Raw genomic sequence first — 17354 nt, 5'->3', positions numbered from 1 at the left:
CTACATAAACAAGTGACTGCCCTTCAAAAGTAATCCCTTTTTCTCCTGGCCATTATCACACTTCTATTTGTGGGAGATTGCTGTGCACAAATTGACTGCTGCGTTTCCTACATTCCAACAGTGATTACATTTCGAAAGTACTTCATTAACTATAAAGTGCTTTGGGACACACAGTGATCATGAAAGGTGCTATATAAATGCATGTTTTTCTTTTAAGAAACACCTGAGCGTACTGGGCACAGCAAAGGCGGCTGGCCCCAACAACAACCTGGCTGTGTTGATGGTCTATGCTACACAACTGGGTGAAACCCAGTAAACTTGTTCCAGTATATCTGCCTAGAAAATTGCCCAAGTATGTCCTATTCACAAAAAGTAGGACAAATCCAATCCAAAAAATAACTGCTAAATCAGCCTACCTCCAAACATCATCAAAATGATGCTATCATCAAAACAGTGCTATCAAGCAGCACTTGTTCACCAATAAGCTGTTCACCGACGCTCAGGGCCACCTGGCTGCTGACCTCATTACGGCTTTGATCGTGGATAATGGGGCTGAATTCCAGAGACGTGGTGAGGCACAAGCGAGTGCCCTTGGCATCCAGCTAGCATTTAACTTAGTAACAGCATCATGATGCCTTATTCAAACTGAAGTCAATGGGGATCATGGGGAAAAAGTTCTCCAGTGGCTGAAGTCATACCTAGCACAAAGGAAGATTACTGTAATTGAGACCAATCATCTCAGCCCCAGGGCATTGCTACAGGCGTTCTCCAGGGCAATGTCCAAAGCCCAACATGTTTCATCAATGGCCTTCCCTTCAGCACAAAGTCAGAATTAGGGCCGTTCTCTGATAATTGCATAGAGTTCACGTCCATTGGGAATTCCTCAGCTAATGAAGCTATCTACGCCCATCTACAGCAAGACCTGGGCCATATCCAGGCTCGGGCTAATGTGGGGCACGCTTGTTACTTACAAATTAAGTGCCTAGCAATGACCATATCCATCAAGAGAGAGTCAAATCACCTCATCTTGACATTCAATGACACTACCATCACTGAATCACCCACCATCAACATCCTGGTGGTTACAAACAAGCAAGCTGCTGGATGGCTCCCTTCCTAAATCCCCAAAGCTTTCGGACAATCCACAAGGCTAAAAACAGGAGTGTAATGGAACACTCTCCTCTTCCCTAAATGCGGGCAGCTGCAACATTCAAGAAGCTCAACATCATCAGGGCAAAGCAGACCATGAGCAGTACCTCATCCACAACCTTAAGCATTCACTCAATTCACCACTGGAGCAGTGTCTGCAGTGTGTACCATCTACAAGAGGCACTGCAGCAACTCGGCAAGGTTCTTTCAACTGCACTTTCCAAACCCTCAGTCTGTACCACCTAGAAGGACAAGAGCAGCAGATGTATGAAACATCATTTCCTGGAAATTGCCCTTCATATCACCCTGACACACATAATGGTGTTCCTTCATCGCCACTGGGTCATAGTTCTGGAACTTCCTCCCTAATAGCACTGTGGGAGTACCTTCATCATATGGGCTGTAGCTGTTCAAGACAGCACCTCATTAAGCATCATCTTCAAGGGACAACAAATGTCAGTGACTCCTACATCCTAAGTATGAGCGTTTTCAAAAGAAAATTACACAGTAGTTCACTCAATAGCTTGAGCATTTACCTATAGTTCATTGCACATTCCACTCTTTTCCCACAGCAGACTGAATTCCAGAGTCATTCTGCTCAAGGGGCACATCACAATAACAAGGTGGGCAAGATTTAGCACAAGCTAATCCATGGGGCTAAAAACAAAAAACTACTGCAGATGCTGGAAATCCAAAACAAAAGCAGAATTACCTGGAAAAACTCAGCAGGTCTGGCAGCATCGGCGGAGAAGAAAAGAGTTGACGTTTCGAGTCCTCATGTTTGAAGGGTCATGAGGACTCGAAACGTCAACTCTTTTCTTCTCCGCCGATGCTGCCAGACCTGCTGAGTTTTTCCTAGTCCATGGGGCTGTTTATCCCACTTTTAGCAATCATGTATCTTCGAGCCCTATTAAAACCTCACAAAAATATTGAAAACAATAGTACTTACATTTTGTTTCTTTCCTTTAAACAGGGGTGATACAGTACTTTTACAGCATTGTTTCCTTCACATAATTTGTTAGACGACTCAGGCTTCACTGTGTCCTTGCCAATTGCAGCAAAATCGCTATTTGAATCATTGTGTGATCTCACCAGTAGGGTGTCAGAATTCAAAAGCCAGAGCTATAGAAAGGGGATAACAGAAATAACAAAAAACTGATATATAATGCATGTGAACATAAACAAGGCACTTGAAAATAAAGGACACTATTTTTAAAAAGACTCAGCTATTCAAAAAGCCACCTGCAGCTCACTTCTGATCAATGTCTTGTTAGGATTCCCGTAAAGGCTGATAACTTTTTAAAAAGAAAGGAAACCCCATGACGCCAACGGAAAGAAAACCACTGGACAAGAGTTCACTTTTTAAAACTTTTACTGTAACAAACCAACTAAAATCAACGTGATTGTAACATTAATTAACGGGAAAGGATATTTCAACTTAGGTAAACTTTGCATTAAATAGTTAAAACAACAAAGGTATGCCTCACGTAGTTACAAGCACCCGCACTACTTCGCACACAAATGTCTCATCACATGCAATCTCACAGTCTTTCCAACTTGGTCTTCATTTTGTAGGGTCTCTCATTTCCCATCAATTTGTTTTGCCTCTTGAACAAAAGCCGTAGCATCAGCCAGCAACCATATTCCACCCGGAAGTTCCTGGAAACGATTACCATCAACAAGGCGCACATAAACCCTTTCTCACTCAGATCGTGACAGTGCTGGTGGCACAGAATCCCCAGAGGTTCCATTTTCCAAACCCTTTAGACGGTCTGATAGGCTCTGGCACTAGTTCAACAGCAGTAATGGGTATTGTTCGATGCACAATCCCTCACTCTTCCTGTCTTCAGTCCTGTCCTTTTGAACTGTATAGCGCACACAGTAACAGAGGGCAGAATCATCCCAGATTTTCACAAAGTGCGGTAGCGGGCAGGAAAAAAGCTGTTTTACTGCCGGCTGCAATGGTGGGTTTTCGCACCGCATCGTCCCGTTCCCGTCACAGGAAACACACCGTCTCGCTGGCGGGCAGCCTCCGATTTGCCCGCCACGCCGTTACCTCGCCATTTCCTCATGCAGGGCACCATTTTTAAACTGCAGCCACGCGCATACTTCTCAATGCTTGCAGCCCAGGACTGCTCCGGTGAAGACACGGCCCCAAGAGCCAAGAAGTGCAACCCTCCCGAATCAGTGGTGCTTCTCTGGGATGCCTTCTGGACGCCGTGGAGGCCCGCCGTGATGTCCTCTAGCCCCCTCTCTGGCCGCAGGAGACCCATCAGTCTCACCATTCCAGCTTGGCAGGCGGTGGCAGAGTGGCCAGTGCAATGCTGCACACAAAAGGTCAGCCACCCAGTGCAGAAAACGGATGAATGATCTCATCCGTGCCACCAGGTTAAGGCAACTATCTTATCACTCCAAACTTACAGCCTCACAAGGCCATCATACATTTAGTGGCATCTCACTCACAGCAAGCTTAAGGGACATCATCATTCACTCTTTCACACAAATCCTCACACCTCCATCTGGCCTCATCTCCTCTGGAGACTGCCTCCTCAGCCCTCACCATTTTAAGGCCACTTGCGCAGATCAACATGTGCCCCCCCCACACACATCCTGGGATACCCCACTTCCCAAGTAAAGCCCTCACCCTGCAGCATCTTCCCTTGCCTGAGGCCACTTCTCCCCCTTCCCCAAGCAAGCCCTAGCCCTTGCCTTACGATTGGTCTGGTAGATGAGCTCACCTGTTCGTGAGCCCCCCTAAAAGTGTTGTGGTGCTGCCTGGTACTGATGATTGTGAGTGCTACCCGAAGCAAGGTAGGCAGACAAACCTCAAAGTCCCAAGCGAAGTGCAGCTCACCAAGTGCACATCACTAATGTACAATTATGAAACATGTCAGCGTGCCCAGATGATCCAGCGTGGGGAGATGATTCCAGCGAACAGGGCTTAATAAAATGCTAAAGTGTTGAAATTGGTTCCCAAAGTGCAGCAGTGGGAAATGCAGCCCACCATTGACGGGTGGAGCAGACGATCACAAACTGGTTTCACGACAGCATGAAATCAATTTTCAGCCTTCTCAGCATTTTGTCCCCCACTCCCCGCCTGACACCAACAGGACCAGAAAATTCCAGCCAGAGTCTTTGCTTGGTTCTCAGAGACCTGTTTCAACACTAGGATCTGTTCAAAGACTGGCAAACAGAAAACTATTCCTTTCAGAAAGAGCCGAGCAAGTTTTCTCCTTGCACAGGTTCCCAATCTTCTGAACTGCCAAACAGAAAACAAAGGCTGAAACCCAATTCCACTACAATTAGCTTTCTAATAGTCCTTTGCTTCTCAGCTGTTCACCACCATGGCAATGCCTGGTAATGTGGTTGTTTCTTCGAACCTAACAATGTCCTAATCAGGAAACCAATTAAAACTCTTTCAAAATAGTTCCCAGCCCACGTTGTTCTTACAGGGACATTGCAGAAAAGCAAACACAGGCTTTTCCCAGCACATGGGTCATCACAGTCACACCAGTGATAAATACATTGACAAACAGCGTTAAAGCATGAAGCCAGTTTCCAGGTCATCAGTCACTGACAGTATATGTTATTCAATCTCTTTGCTGATACATCTAGACTATGGGTGATGCAATCCCTCTGGCAATTCAATGGGGTTATTCGAATGGGGGAATTGTTGCATTGTGGTTATATTGCTGGAATAGTGATCAGGACACATGAGTTCAGTTCACAGAATCACAGAATCTTAACGGCACAGGAGGCCATTCGGCCCATCATGTGTGCACCAGCTCTCCAATGAGCATGATGACCTAGTGCCATTGCCCTGCCTTTTACCCGTACCCATGCACCTTGTTTCTATTCAAATAATCATCTAATGCCCTCTTGGATGCCTCGATTGAACCTGCCTCCACCACACTTCCAGGCAGTGAATTCCAGACCTGAACCACTCGTTGTGTGAATACGTTTTTTCACACGTCACATTTGCTTCTTTTGTAAATCAATTTAAATCTGTGCCCTCCCGTGCTGATCCTTTTATGAGTGGGAACAGCTTCTCCCTATCTAATCTGTCCAGCCCCCTCATGATTTTGAAAACTTCTATCAACTCTCCTCTCCAAGGAAAACAGTCCCAACCTTCTCCAATCTATCCTCATAGCTGAAGTTTCTCATCCCTGGGACCATTCTTGTAAACCTCCTCTGCACTCTCTCCAATGTGTTCACATCCTTCCTATAATATGGTGCCCAGAATACAATATTCCAGCTGAGGTCTAACGAGGGTCTTATATAAATTCAGCATGACCTCCCTGCTCTCGTACTCCATGTCCCTATTAATGAAGCCCAGGATACCCTATGCTTTATTAACTGCTCTCTCCACCTGTTCCGCTACCTTCAATGATCTATGCACATATACACCCAAGTCTTTCTGCTCCTGCAACACTTTCAAAATTCCACCCCTTACTTTATATTGTCTGTCCATGTTCTTCCTACCAAGATGCATCACCTCACACTTCTCTGCATTGAACTTCATCTGCCACCTATCTGCCCACTCCACCAACTTATCTATGTCCTCTTGAAGTTCTACACTGTCCTCCTCACAGTTTACAACACCCCCAAGCTTTGTATCATCCGCAAACTTTGAAACTGTCCCCTATACATCACGATCTAGATCATTAATATACATCAGGAAAAGCAAGGGTCCCAATACCGACCCCTGGGGAACTCCACCTTCCTCCACTGTGAAAAACATCCTTCGACCATTACTCTCCGCTTCCTACTTTTAAGCCAATTTTATATCCACATTGCTACTGTCCCTTTTATTCCATGAGCTATAACTTTTCTCACAATTCTGTTGTGTGACACTGTATCAAATGCCTTTTGAAAGTCCGTGTACACCACATCAACAGCATTACCCTCATCGACCTTTTCTGTTACCTCTTCAAAAAAACACCAGCAAACTAGTTAAACACGATTTCCCCTTTAGAAATCCATGCTGGCTCATCCTTATCAAGCCATGTTTTTCCATTATTCTGTCCTGAATAATTGTTTCTAGAATCTTGCCCACCACTGAGGTTAAACTGACTGGTCAGTAATTGCTGGGCTTATCCTTACAACCTTTTTTGAACAAGGGCGCAATGTTTGCAATTCTCCAGTCCTCTGGCACCAACCCTGGAATCTGGGGAATTTAAATTCCGTTAAATAAATAAGTCTGGAATAAAAAGCTAACATGAGTGATAACAACAATGTCACATCCTCTGTGTGACTATAAAAACATCCTGTGTGTGTGTTGTAAAAACACATCTAGCTCACTAATGTTATTCAAGAAAGGAAATCTGCTGTCCTTAGCCAGTATGACTTAAATAGGATGCAACAGTGATCATAATACATTTGAATTCCTTATTAAGTTTGATAGGGTAGTATTAGGTTAAAAGAAGTTTACAATTTTGCAAATAACAGCAGCAAGCCTGAGGGTTGGGAATGTTATAAATATCAGCAAAGAACATCCAAAATGTTGATAAAAAGAAAAAAAATGCAGGGCTGAATCTTCTGGCTGGCGTGCAGGTAGCAGAGTCCGCACGCCACTGCTTAAAATGTCGCGCGAGTGTCCCGACTTTAGCGCGCGGCATTGAGATATTTCGGTCAGCGGGCACGCTATGCAGTGGGACGCACGCCCGCCATTAATTAAAGGCCTTGTTAAGGCCATTAACTCTCCAATCGACCAGGATTTTGAGGTGCCCGTGCGAGCTTCGGCTCGGCGCACGGGCCCAACGGGCAGGCAGGTAACTGACTTTTTTTTACAAACCTCATCCAGTGGTGGGATGACGTTTGATATCGGAATTAAAAACGTTTAATAAAGGTTTTGTGTACTTCATTAACATGCCCCACCTCGTGCGACATTTTCACATGAGGGGGACATGTTAATGGATTTTTTATTGTTCTATTTTTAATATTTGCCAGCCTTTCAGCGATCTCTCGGAGGCAGCACTTTGCCTCAGGGAGATGTGCGCTCTTTCGTGCGCATGCACGGAGCAGCGTACTCTCGCGTTTGGGAAATGGCCCCCCCACCTGCATAGGAAGTGCATAGCACTTCCCGTCGGGCGGCAGGCTGGGTGGGCCTTAATTGGCCCACCCATTTAAAATGGCGGCGGGGCCCATTTCGGTGGCAGCGATCAGCTGCCTGCCCGCCCGCCCAACAAGGGCAAAATTCTGCCCACAATATGAGAGCAAACTAGCCAGGAATGCAAAAACATATTGTAAGAGCTTTCTCAAGGAACGTAAACAGGAAGCGAGTCGCTGAAGTAAATGTTGGTCCCTTAGAGACAGAGACAGGGGGCAGCACTCTCCACCCCCACCCCCACCCCGCCCCCCCCCCCCCCCCCACCCCCACCCCCGCCAGGCGGGTGCGGGTGTGTGGGTTCCCAATTAAGGCCCGCCCAGCATGACGTCTGCCCAGAAGCGCTGTGCGCCCCCTGTGCAGGCGGGGGGGATTCCCTGAGCCAGGAGTGTGCTCTTTCGTACATGCACGCGGAAGAGCGCACAGATCTCCCTGAGGCAAAATGCTGCCTCAGCGAGATCGGCTCAAGTGTGAAAACTTTATTTAAGGCAGAAAAAATACTTCTGACAAGTCCCCTCATGTGACACTGTCTCATGTGCTGGGAGATGTCCGTTATTTTCATATAAAATTTTCTGAACATTTTAAATCCCTCATGAAACCTCATCCCGCCTGTGGATGAGGTTTCATGCTTTTTCAGAAGGTCGCTTGGGTTATTCGCCTACCTGCCAATCGTCAGGTTGGACGGACAGACCATTAATTAGGTAAATTAATTTTTTTAAAGGCCTTAAGTGGCTGAGTCGGCTGCGTGCCCACCGAACTGAGAGTCTAAATGATGCAGGGTGACGTCAGGACGCACGCCCGATGTCACTCCACGTCATTTTATGCGTCGTCACCGCCCCCACTCGCCGACCGGAAATTGCTGCCCAGGTTAAATTATCATAGGGGGTGAGAAAATGACAGGGACTTAGCACAAAATATTTGTTCAGTCTTCATAGCAGAAGACACAAATTACATACCAGAAATAGAGGGCAATGAAGGGGCTAAGAATGAGGAACGTAAGGTAATTAATATCAGCAGAGAAAAAGTATTGGAGAAAATAAAGGGACTAACAGCTAACAAATCCCAGTACCTGATGGCCTACACCCAAGCGTTCCAGAATAAGAGGCTGCAGAGATAGCGGATGTGCTGGTTCTGATTTTCCAATATTTCCTAGATTCTAGAACAGTCCCAGTGAATTGGAAGTTACCAAATGTAATTCTACTATTCAAGAAAGGAGGGAGAGAAAAAATAGGTACTACAGGCCAATTAGCCTGACATCAATCGTCAGGAAAATGTTGGAATGTATTATTATGGAAATCTTAACAAAGCACTTAGAAAATCATTGTATGATCATACAAGGTCAATATGAACCAGAAATCACGTTTGACAAATTTATTGGAGATTTTGTGGATGTAACTAGTAGAGTGATTGAAGGGAAACCAGTAGAGGTACAGTTGAAATATCAAAAGACATCTAAAAGGTGCAACACAAAAGGTACATATTTGATAGGTGCCACGCATTAAGGCCCAGAATTGATAGTAACATATTAGCATGGATTAAAGAATTGGTTAACAGGCAAGAAGCAGAATTGGTAGGTTTTAAATTAGTGGAGTGCTGGAAGGATCACTACTGGGAACTCAGCTATTTACAATCTATGTTGTTATCTTAGCTAAAGAGACCAAGAGCAACAAATCCAAGTTTGCTGATGATACAAAGCTAGGTGGGAATGTAAGCTGCGAGGAGGACACAAAGGACAGGGAGCACAGACCTGCATGAGAAGGGTGGCAGCGACGAGAGATGAAAACCAGTGGCAGAGAGCCCCTTGCGCACATTTCTACCTGTCAGAGCCGAAGTGTGACATCACAGGAAAACAGGTAGGTGATTGGTGGGTATCTCTCCCATGTCTCTTTTGATTGGTCAAATGGTCAAGATATTATTTACAGCTGAAGAGTACAATTAAGAAATTCATTTTTAAAATATTTAACATCCAAATTAATTTATTAAATAGAATAGAGATGGCTGGGCGGGTGATGTGTTGCAGCAGTAATATGTGGGAGCTGGTGGACTCCGGTGTGATCCACGGTGACCACATCTGCAGCAAGTTTTGGCTCCTCAAGGAACGTCAGCTCAGAGTTGATGAGCTGGAGTCCGAGCTGCAGACACTGCGACACATCAGGGAGAGGAACAGTTACCTGGACACTGTATTTCAAGAGGCAATCACACTCCTAAGATTAATTACATCAAATTTGGTCCATGGTCAGGGACAGGAGGGCAGGTGAGTGAGGCAGGTATGGGGATCCAGAATTTAGCTTTGGAGGAGACTCAGCAGTGTCCTTATCCAATAGGTATGAGGTTCTTGCTCCAGGAGTGGACGAGGACACAGACTGCAGGGAGGCTGAGTGAACTGACCACAGCACCGTGGTACAGAGCACCATTCAAATGGGGGGAGAAAATGTAGCAGTAATAGGGGATTGCATAGTTAGGAGAATAGATACTGTTCTCTGCAGCAAAGACAGAATCCCGAACGCTGTGTTGCCTACCTGGTGCCAAGGCTAAGGACATCTCTTCTGGACCGGAAAGGAACTTGGAGTGCGAGGAGAAGGATCCAATTGTCGGGGTCCACATAGGTACCAATGACATAGATAGGACTAGGAATGAGGTTCTGCTGAGGGACTATGAGCAGCTCAGGGCTAAATTAAAAAGCAGAACCACAAAGGTAATAATCTCCAGATTACTACCTGAGCCACATGCAAATTGGCGTAGGGTAAATAAAATCAGAGAGGTAAATGTGCGGCTCAAAGATTGGTGCGGGAGAAATGGGTTCTGATTCATGGGGCACTGGCACCAGTACTGGGGAAGGAGAGAGCTGTTCCGTTGGGATGGACTTCATTTGAATCATGCTGGGACCAGAGTCCTGGCAAATCATATAACTAGGGTTGTAGATTGGGCTTTAAACTAATTAGTGGGGTGGAGGGTTCAATTGAAGGGAAGTTTAGAAAATCAAAAATAAACGAGAGAGCAGAGGTGCAGGGTAGTGAAGAGGTGAACGATAATCAAAGTGTGACAGGAAGGGGTAGAAAATATAAGCAGAAGAGTGCAGCAGAAATTAGAACCAGAATGAGTAATAATGGTAAAAAGTCAAAGCTTAAGGCTCTTTATCTGAATGCACGCAGCATTTGTAACAAGATAAATGAATTGCCGGTACAAATAGAAATAAATGGAAATGACTTAATAGCTATTACAGAGATGTGCAGGGTGACCAAGACTGGGGACTCGAAGTTCCAGAAAAATAGGCAAAAAGGAAAAGGAGGTGGGGTAGCTTTGCTAATAAAGGAAGGTATCTGTGCAGTGGTGAGTAGTGATATAAATGCAATAGATCGTGATGTGGAATCAGTTTGGGTGGAAATAAGGAATGGCAAGGGGAAGAAGTCACAGGTGGGAGTCGTCTATAGGACCCCGAAGAGTTGCCTCACTGTAGGGCAAAGTATAAACTGGGAAATAATGGAGGCATGTAAGAAGGGCACTACAATTGTCATGGGTGATTTTAATCTGCATATTAACTGGACAAATCATATTGGCAGGAGTAACATGGAAGATGAATTTGTTGAGCGCATCAGGGATTGTTTATTAGAGCAATACATTGCAGAACCTACCCGAGAACAGGCTATTTTAGATCTAGTAATGTGTAATGAGGTAGGAATAATAAGAGATCTTGTAGTTAAGGATCCTCTATGGGGTAGCAATCACAACATGGTAGAATTGGGAAGGTCAGTGAATGAGCAGTGGCAGACATTTAAGCAGATATTTCCTAACGCTCACCAAAAATTTATCCTGGTCAAAAAGAAGGGCTTGATGAGAAGGACGAACCACCCTTGGTTAACAAAGCTGGTCAAGGAGGATATCCAATCAAAAACTGAGTCATACAAAGCAGCGAAAACTAGTGGTATGCCAGAGGATTGGGAATTTCTTTTAGGATCCAGCAGCAGATGACTAAAAAGCTACTAAAGAAGGAGAAAATGAATTATGAAAGTAAATTGGCAAGAAATATAAAAACAAGCAGAAAGAGCTTCTGCGGGTATATAAAAAGAAAAAGAGTAGCTAAAGTGAGTGTGGGACCACAGGGGGATGCGACTGGAGAATTTATAACGGGGAACAGGGAATGGCAGAAAATTTAAACCAATATTTTACATCAGTCTTCACGGTGGAGGACACTATAAACATTCCAAAGATATCAGATAAGCAAGGAGCTATTGAGAGGAAAGATCTTGTAACAGTCTATATCGCAAGGGACAAAGTAGTTGAGAAACTAATGGGACTAAAGGCAGACAAGTCACCAGGACCTGACGGCCTGCATCCAAGAGTTTTAAAGGAAGTGGCTGCAGGGATAGTGGAGGCATTGGTTGAAATATTCCAGAATTTACTGGATTCCAGGAGGGTCCCAGCAGATTGAAAAACTGCTAACTCTGTTCAAGAAGGGAGGGAGACAAAAAGCAGGAAACTATAGGCCAATAAGCCTGTCATTGGGAAAATGCTAGAGTCCATTATTAAGGAAGAAATAGCAAGACATTTAGAAAAGCTTAACGCAATCAAACAGAGTTAACATGGTTTTGTAAAAGGGAAATCATGTTTGACAAATTTTCTAAAGTTCTTTGAGGATATAACAAGCAGAGTTGATAAAGGGGAACTGGTCGATGTAGTGTATTTGGATTTCCAGAAGGCATTTGATAAGCTGCCACATAAAAGGTTATTGCACAAGATGAGAGCTCACGGTATTGGGGGTAATGTATTGGCATGGATTGAGGATTGGTTAACACAAAGAAGACAGAGAGTCGGGATTAATGGGTCTTTTTCAGGTTAGAAAAACATAACTAGTGGTGTGCCACAAGGATCAGTCCTAGGGCCTGAATTATTTACTATCTATATTAATAACTTGGAGGAGGGGACAGAGTGTGATGTATCCAAATTTGCTGATGATACAAAAATAGGTGGGAGGGCATGTTGTGATGAGGACATAAGGAATCTGCAAGGGGATATAGGTAGGTTGAGTGAGTGGGTAAAAACTTGACAGATGGAGTTTAATGTAGGAAATTGTGAGGTAATGCACGTTGGTAGGAAAAATCAAAAGGCAGACTGTTATTTAAATGGAGACAAACTCCATAAAGTGCAGCACAGAGACATCTGGGTGTTCTTGTGCATAAAACACAAAACGTTAGCATGCAGGTGCAGCTAGAAATTAAGAAGGCAAATGGAATTTTGGCCTATATTACTAGAGGGTTGGAGTTTAAAAATAGGGAAGTCTTGGTACAAACTATACAGGGTGTTGGTTAGGCAGCACCTGGAGTACGGTGTTAAGTTTTGGTCCCCATATTTAAGAAAGGATATACTAGTATTGGAGGCAGTTCAAAAGAGATTCACTAGGCAGATTCCTGGAATGAAAGGGGTTGACTTATCAACAATGGCTAAACAGGTTAGACCTTTATTCATTAGAGTTTAGGAGAATGAGGGGTGACCTTACTGAAACATGCAAGGGGGCTTGACAGGGTAGACGTTCAGAAGATGTTTCCACTAGTGGGAGAATCTCGAACTATGGGACATAGTTACAGAATAAGGGGGCACTTATTTAAACCTGAGATGCGAAGGAATTTCTTCTCTCAGAGGGTAGTGAATGTCTGGAATTCTCTACTTTAGAGTTGTGGAGGCTAGATCACTGAAAATATTTAAAGAGGAGGTAGATAGATTTTTGAAATATCGGGGAGTTGAGGGCTATGAGGAGCTGGCACAAAAGGGAAGTTGAGGCCTGGGGCAGATCAGCCATAATCTTATTAAATGGCGGGGCAGGCTTGAGGGCCGAATGGCCTACTCCTGCTCCTACTTCTTATGTTCTCAAATTCTTATGTTCTAAATCAGCTGCAAAGAAATATAGACAGGTTAAGTGAGTGGGCAGTAAGTTGGCAGATGGAGTATAATGTGGGGAAATGTGAGGTTATTCAATTTGGTAGAAGAATATAAAAGCAGACTGCTGTTCAGAGAGACTTGGATGTATTTGTACAAGGAACACAGAAGGTTAGCAGACAGGTACAGGAAGCAATTAGGAAGGCAAATGGCATTTTGGCCTATATAGCAAGGGGATTGGAATACAATAATAAGGAAGTTCTCCACACCTGGAGAACTGTGTGCAGTTTCAGTCTTGATATTTAAGGATGCAATTGCCTTAGAGGCAGTACAGTGAAGATTCACCAGATCGGCACCTCAAATGAGAGAGTTGTGCTATGATGAAAAGCTGAATAAACTGAGCTTCTGCTCTCTGGAATTTAGAAGACTGAGAAGTAATCTCATTAAAACATACAAGATTCTGAAGGGACTTGACAAGGGAGGCACTGAGAGACTGTTTCCCCCGGCTGGGGAATCGAGAACGCCATAGCACAGTCTCAAGATAAAGGGATGATCATTTAGGATGAAGATGAGGAGAAATTTCTTCACTCAAAGGGTTGTGAATCTTTGGAATTGGTTGTTCTATCATTGAGTATATTCAAGGCTGCGATAGACAGCTTTTTGGTCTCTCAGAGGATATGGGAATTGGACAGGAATGTGAAATTGAGGCAGATGATCAACCATGATCATATTGAATGGCAGAGTAGGCTTGAACAGTTTAAATGTCTACTCCTGGTCCTATTTCTTATGTTCTTACAAATGATGCCACTTGTCGTAAATGAGTTTGAAAAAACATAACCTAATGCCTAACGCATCTACACTGGAATACACAAGAGCAGCCCAGAGTGATTCGCATAAAAATCTCTTCATCCAATTTAGGCTTTCTTTACTTCTTGGGAACAATGGCCTGGATTCTCACTGAGTCAGGTTGACTCGGGAGCCCTTTAAAAATGGCCAGTGGATCTCGATTCCGGAATTCCAGACCCCATTCCTGGGCTGCCTGATTTTCAGGAGTGCCTTTAAAGGGTGAGGGCTGGTTCCAGTAAAAAGCCCACACCCAGCACTCCCGACCTGGCCAGCTCCATTGCGGAGAAAGGCGTGTCATACTCCCCCACAATTTTCATAAAGTCGGGCCAGGTTTTCAATGAGTCATGGTTCATGGCCTCTCAGAGGAGTCGTGAACCATAGTCTGCACGAAGGACCTTTAAATAAGTAAGTTCAAAAGTCCTCCTCATGCCCCCTAAGCTAAGCTCTGCCTTTCCACCCTCCCCCTTTGGCACTACATGCCCCCTATACCAAGCTCGGTCCTTACACCCACCCCTTGTGGCCCCTCATAACAAACCACGGCATTTCTATGCCCCATGGCCCACTGTGCACATTCTAGAGTCAATGAACGCTATGCTATATAGTTTTATGTGTTAAAAAACTTTCAGAAAAAGTAATCCATTCACAACTTTCTCATATGTTTGAAAAAAAGTTTTCACTGCAAGCTAATAAAAGTATCATTCAATCATCCAAGCCCTTTAAAGTATCAAAAAGCACAAACTCTTGAAGCCATTTAACTTGTGTAAACAAAGATTGTGAAATTGACAGCAGAGATCAGAGAGCCTGAGCTGTCAAGCAAACACTGTTTCCACTGGGGAGCAGCTGTTCCAAAAAGAGTAATGGTTGTCTGGGCTCTCCACCAAGCATACATAATAAAGCTTACTTGAGGGCCCAGACAACCATTAAGTTTGTTGAAACAGCTGCTCGCCAGAGGAAACATTGTTTGATTGACAGCTCAGGCTCTCTATTTCTGTTGTCAATTTCACAATGTTTGTTTAAACAAGTGAAGTGGTTTCAAGAGTTTGTGGTTCCTGGTTTTGATATTTTAAAAGGACCTGAATGATTGATGCCTCTATCAGCTTGCAGTGAAGACTTTTCTTTCAAACACACCAGAAAGTTATGAATGGATTACTTGTTTTCAAAGCTTTTTTTAAACACATCCAACTGTACGCGATGGGTTTCATTGATTCTAGAAAGTGTTCAGTAGGTCAACGGGCATAGTTACATAAATTGGCATAAGGGGCAATGAGGGGCTGGGTGGAAGGGAGGGGTTGGCATAGTGGACACGAGGGGCCATAGAGGGTGGGTAGCGGACATGAGGTGGTATGCACAGGGCATGGGGAGTGTTTGGAGGGTGAGGGCTGTTTTTATTTTAACTGGGACAAGCTTTTAAACAGCCCGCCTCTGGACCCACCAGCCCATGGCTGACTCTGCACTTCTTCTCAGGTCGGCTGCCCGAGCCTGCCTTCCCAACTTTGTAGGCATTTTCTCCTGAGGTGGGCGGGCCAAGCCAGGGATTTTCCAAACTCCTCCTACCTGCCTTGAGGATGAAAATCCAGGCCAATGTCACTGATACTAGTGCCAGTGTTATTATATTTTAGTCAGTGCTGGCTGCCACCAAGAGAAGAGATCAAACATCCATCCATCAATTTTCACACCACTTCTTCCTGGTGAGGGTGGTGTTGAGGTGGCAATAAGCTGAACAGGCCCGACCAGACTTCCCTTTCCTCAGCCACAGATTCCAGCTCCTCCTGGAGGATTCCCAAGCGTTCCCAGGCCAGCAGAGAGATCCAGCATGTCCTGGGTTGGTCTCGAGGTCTCCGCCCAGTGGGCCATGCCCGGTACAGTTCCAGCAGGAGCCTACCGGGAGGCATCCTTATCAGATGCCCGATCCACCTCAACTGGCCCCTCTCGATCCGAGGGAGCTGCGACACTGTTCCGAGGCTCTCCCGGATTGCCAAACTCCTCACCCTGTCCCAGAGAGTACGCCCAGCAACCCTGCGGAGAAACCTTATTTCCGCCGCTTGTGCCCGCAATCATATCCCTTCAGTCATTACTCACAGTTCATGCCCAAAGGTGAGGGTGGGGACGTAGATCGACTGGTAAACCGAGAGCTTTGTCCTAAAACCTTCGCCACCATGGTCCGGTAGAATGCCCACAGAACTGCAGCCACCGCACTGAACCACTGGTCAATGTCACACTCCCCCGGCCGAACAAGATCTCAAGATGCTTGAACTCCTCCACTAAAGGAAGCTGCTCCCCCCCCTCACATGGGGAGAGCAACCCACTCTTTTCCAGGAGAGAGTCATGACCTCAGATTTGGAGGTGTTGATTCGCATCCCAGCCGCGTCACACTCGGCAGCGAAACGTTCGAGTGCGCGCTGGAGATCACGGTCAGCGGAGGCAAGAAGCACAGCATCATCTGCAAACAGCAGGGATTCCACCCTCAAGCCCCCAAACTGGACAGTCTCCGTGCCTTGGCATCCTGTTCATGAAAATCATGAACAGGAGTGGAGACAGGACGCGTCCTTGGCTGAGTCCAATACCCACCTTGAACGAATTTGACTTAATGCCGAGAATGCGGGCATAACTCTCGCTCCGCAAAGAGAGGGACCTGATAGTACGCAGAAGCAGCACCGGCACCTCATATTCCTGCAGCATCTGCCACAAAATATCCCGAGGAATGCGGTCATGCGCCTTCTCCAGGTCTGCAAAACAGAGGTAGACTGTATTAGCAAACTCCCATGAACCCTCAAAAATTTGTGAGTGGGTGAAGAGCTGGTCCACTGTTCCACAGCCAGGGTGGAATCCGTACTGTTCCTCCTGAATCTCAGGTTCGACAAACAGACAAAGTCTCCTCTCAGGAATTCTGGCCTAGGCTTTCCCGGAGAGGCTGAGGAGTGTGATCCCTCTTATAATTGGAACACACCCTCTGGTCCTCTTTATGGGGATCACCACCCCAGTTTGCCAATCCAGCGGTAATGTCCCCAACTTCCACGCAACATTGAAGAAATGCGTTAACCATGACACCTCAACATTGCCCATCACCTTCAACATCTCTGGACAAATCTCGTCCATCCCTGGTGCCTTACTGCTATGGAGGCCCTTGACCACTGCAGCAACCTCAGCAACAGCGATAGATCCGATCTCACCGGAGGGTTCCAGCGCTGCCACCTGTAAGAAGGGCATGTCCACCGGGTTGAGGAGTTCCTCAAAGTGTTCCTTCCACCTCTCGGCGATCTCCCCAGCTGTGGTCAGTGTTTCCCCGCCCTTGCTGAGAACAGCTTGGGCGACATCCCGCCGACCCCTCCTAATGCGCCAAATGGTTTGCCAGAACAACTTTGATGCCGTCCAATAGTCAGTC

General features: G+C 45.5%; 1 protein-coding gene across 3 annotated transcripts in view; it reads right to left on the bottom strand.

The window, feature by feature from the left end:
- ube3d (ubiquitin protein ligase E3D) overlaps window positions 1-17354 on the bottom strand; it is a 206234-nt gene that overhangs the window by 149823 nt on the left and 39057 nt on the right. For all 3 annotated transcript variants that reach the window (XM_078542447.1, XM_078542448.1, XM_078542446.1), the window contains exon 8: window positions 2099-2271. In XM_078542447.1, the coding sequence (XP_078398573.1) occupies window positions 2099-2271 (173 nt within the window). The remainder of the gene's footprint in view (window positions 1-2098; window positions 2272-17354) is intronic.

Source organism: Cetorhinus maximus, chromosome 5 (assembly GCF_964194155.1).
Source record: "Cetorhinus maximus chromosome 5, sCetMax3.hap1.1, whole genome shotgun sequence".
Lineage (NCBI taxonomy): Eukaryota > Metazoa > Chordata > Chondrichthyes > Lamniformes > Cetorhinidae > Cetorhinus > Cetorhinus maximus.
This window is presented reverse-complemented; position numbering and strand designations above follow the sequence as displayed.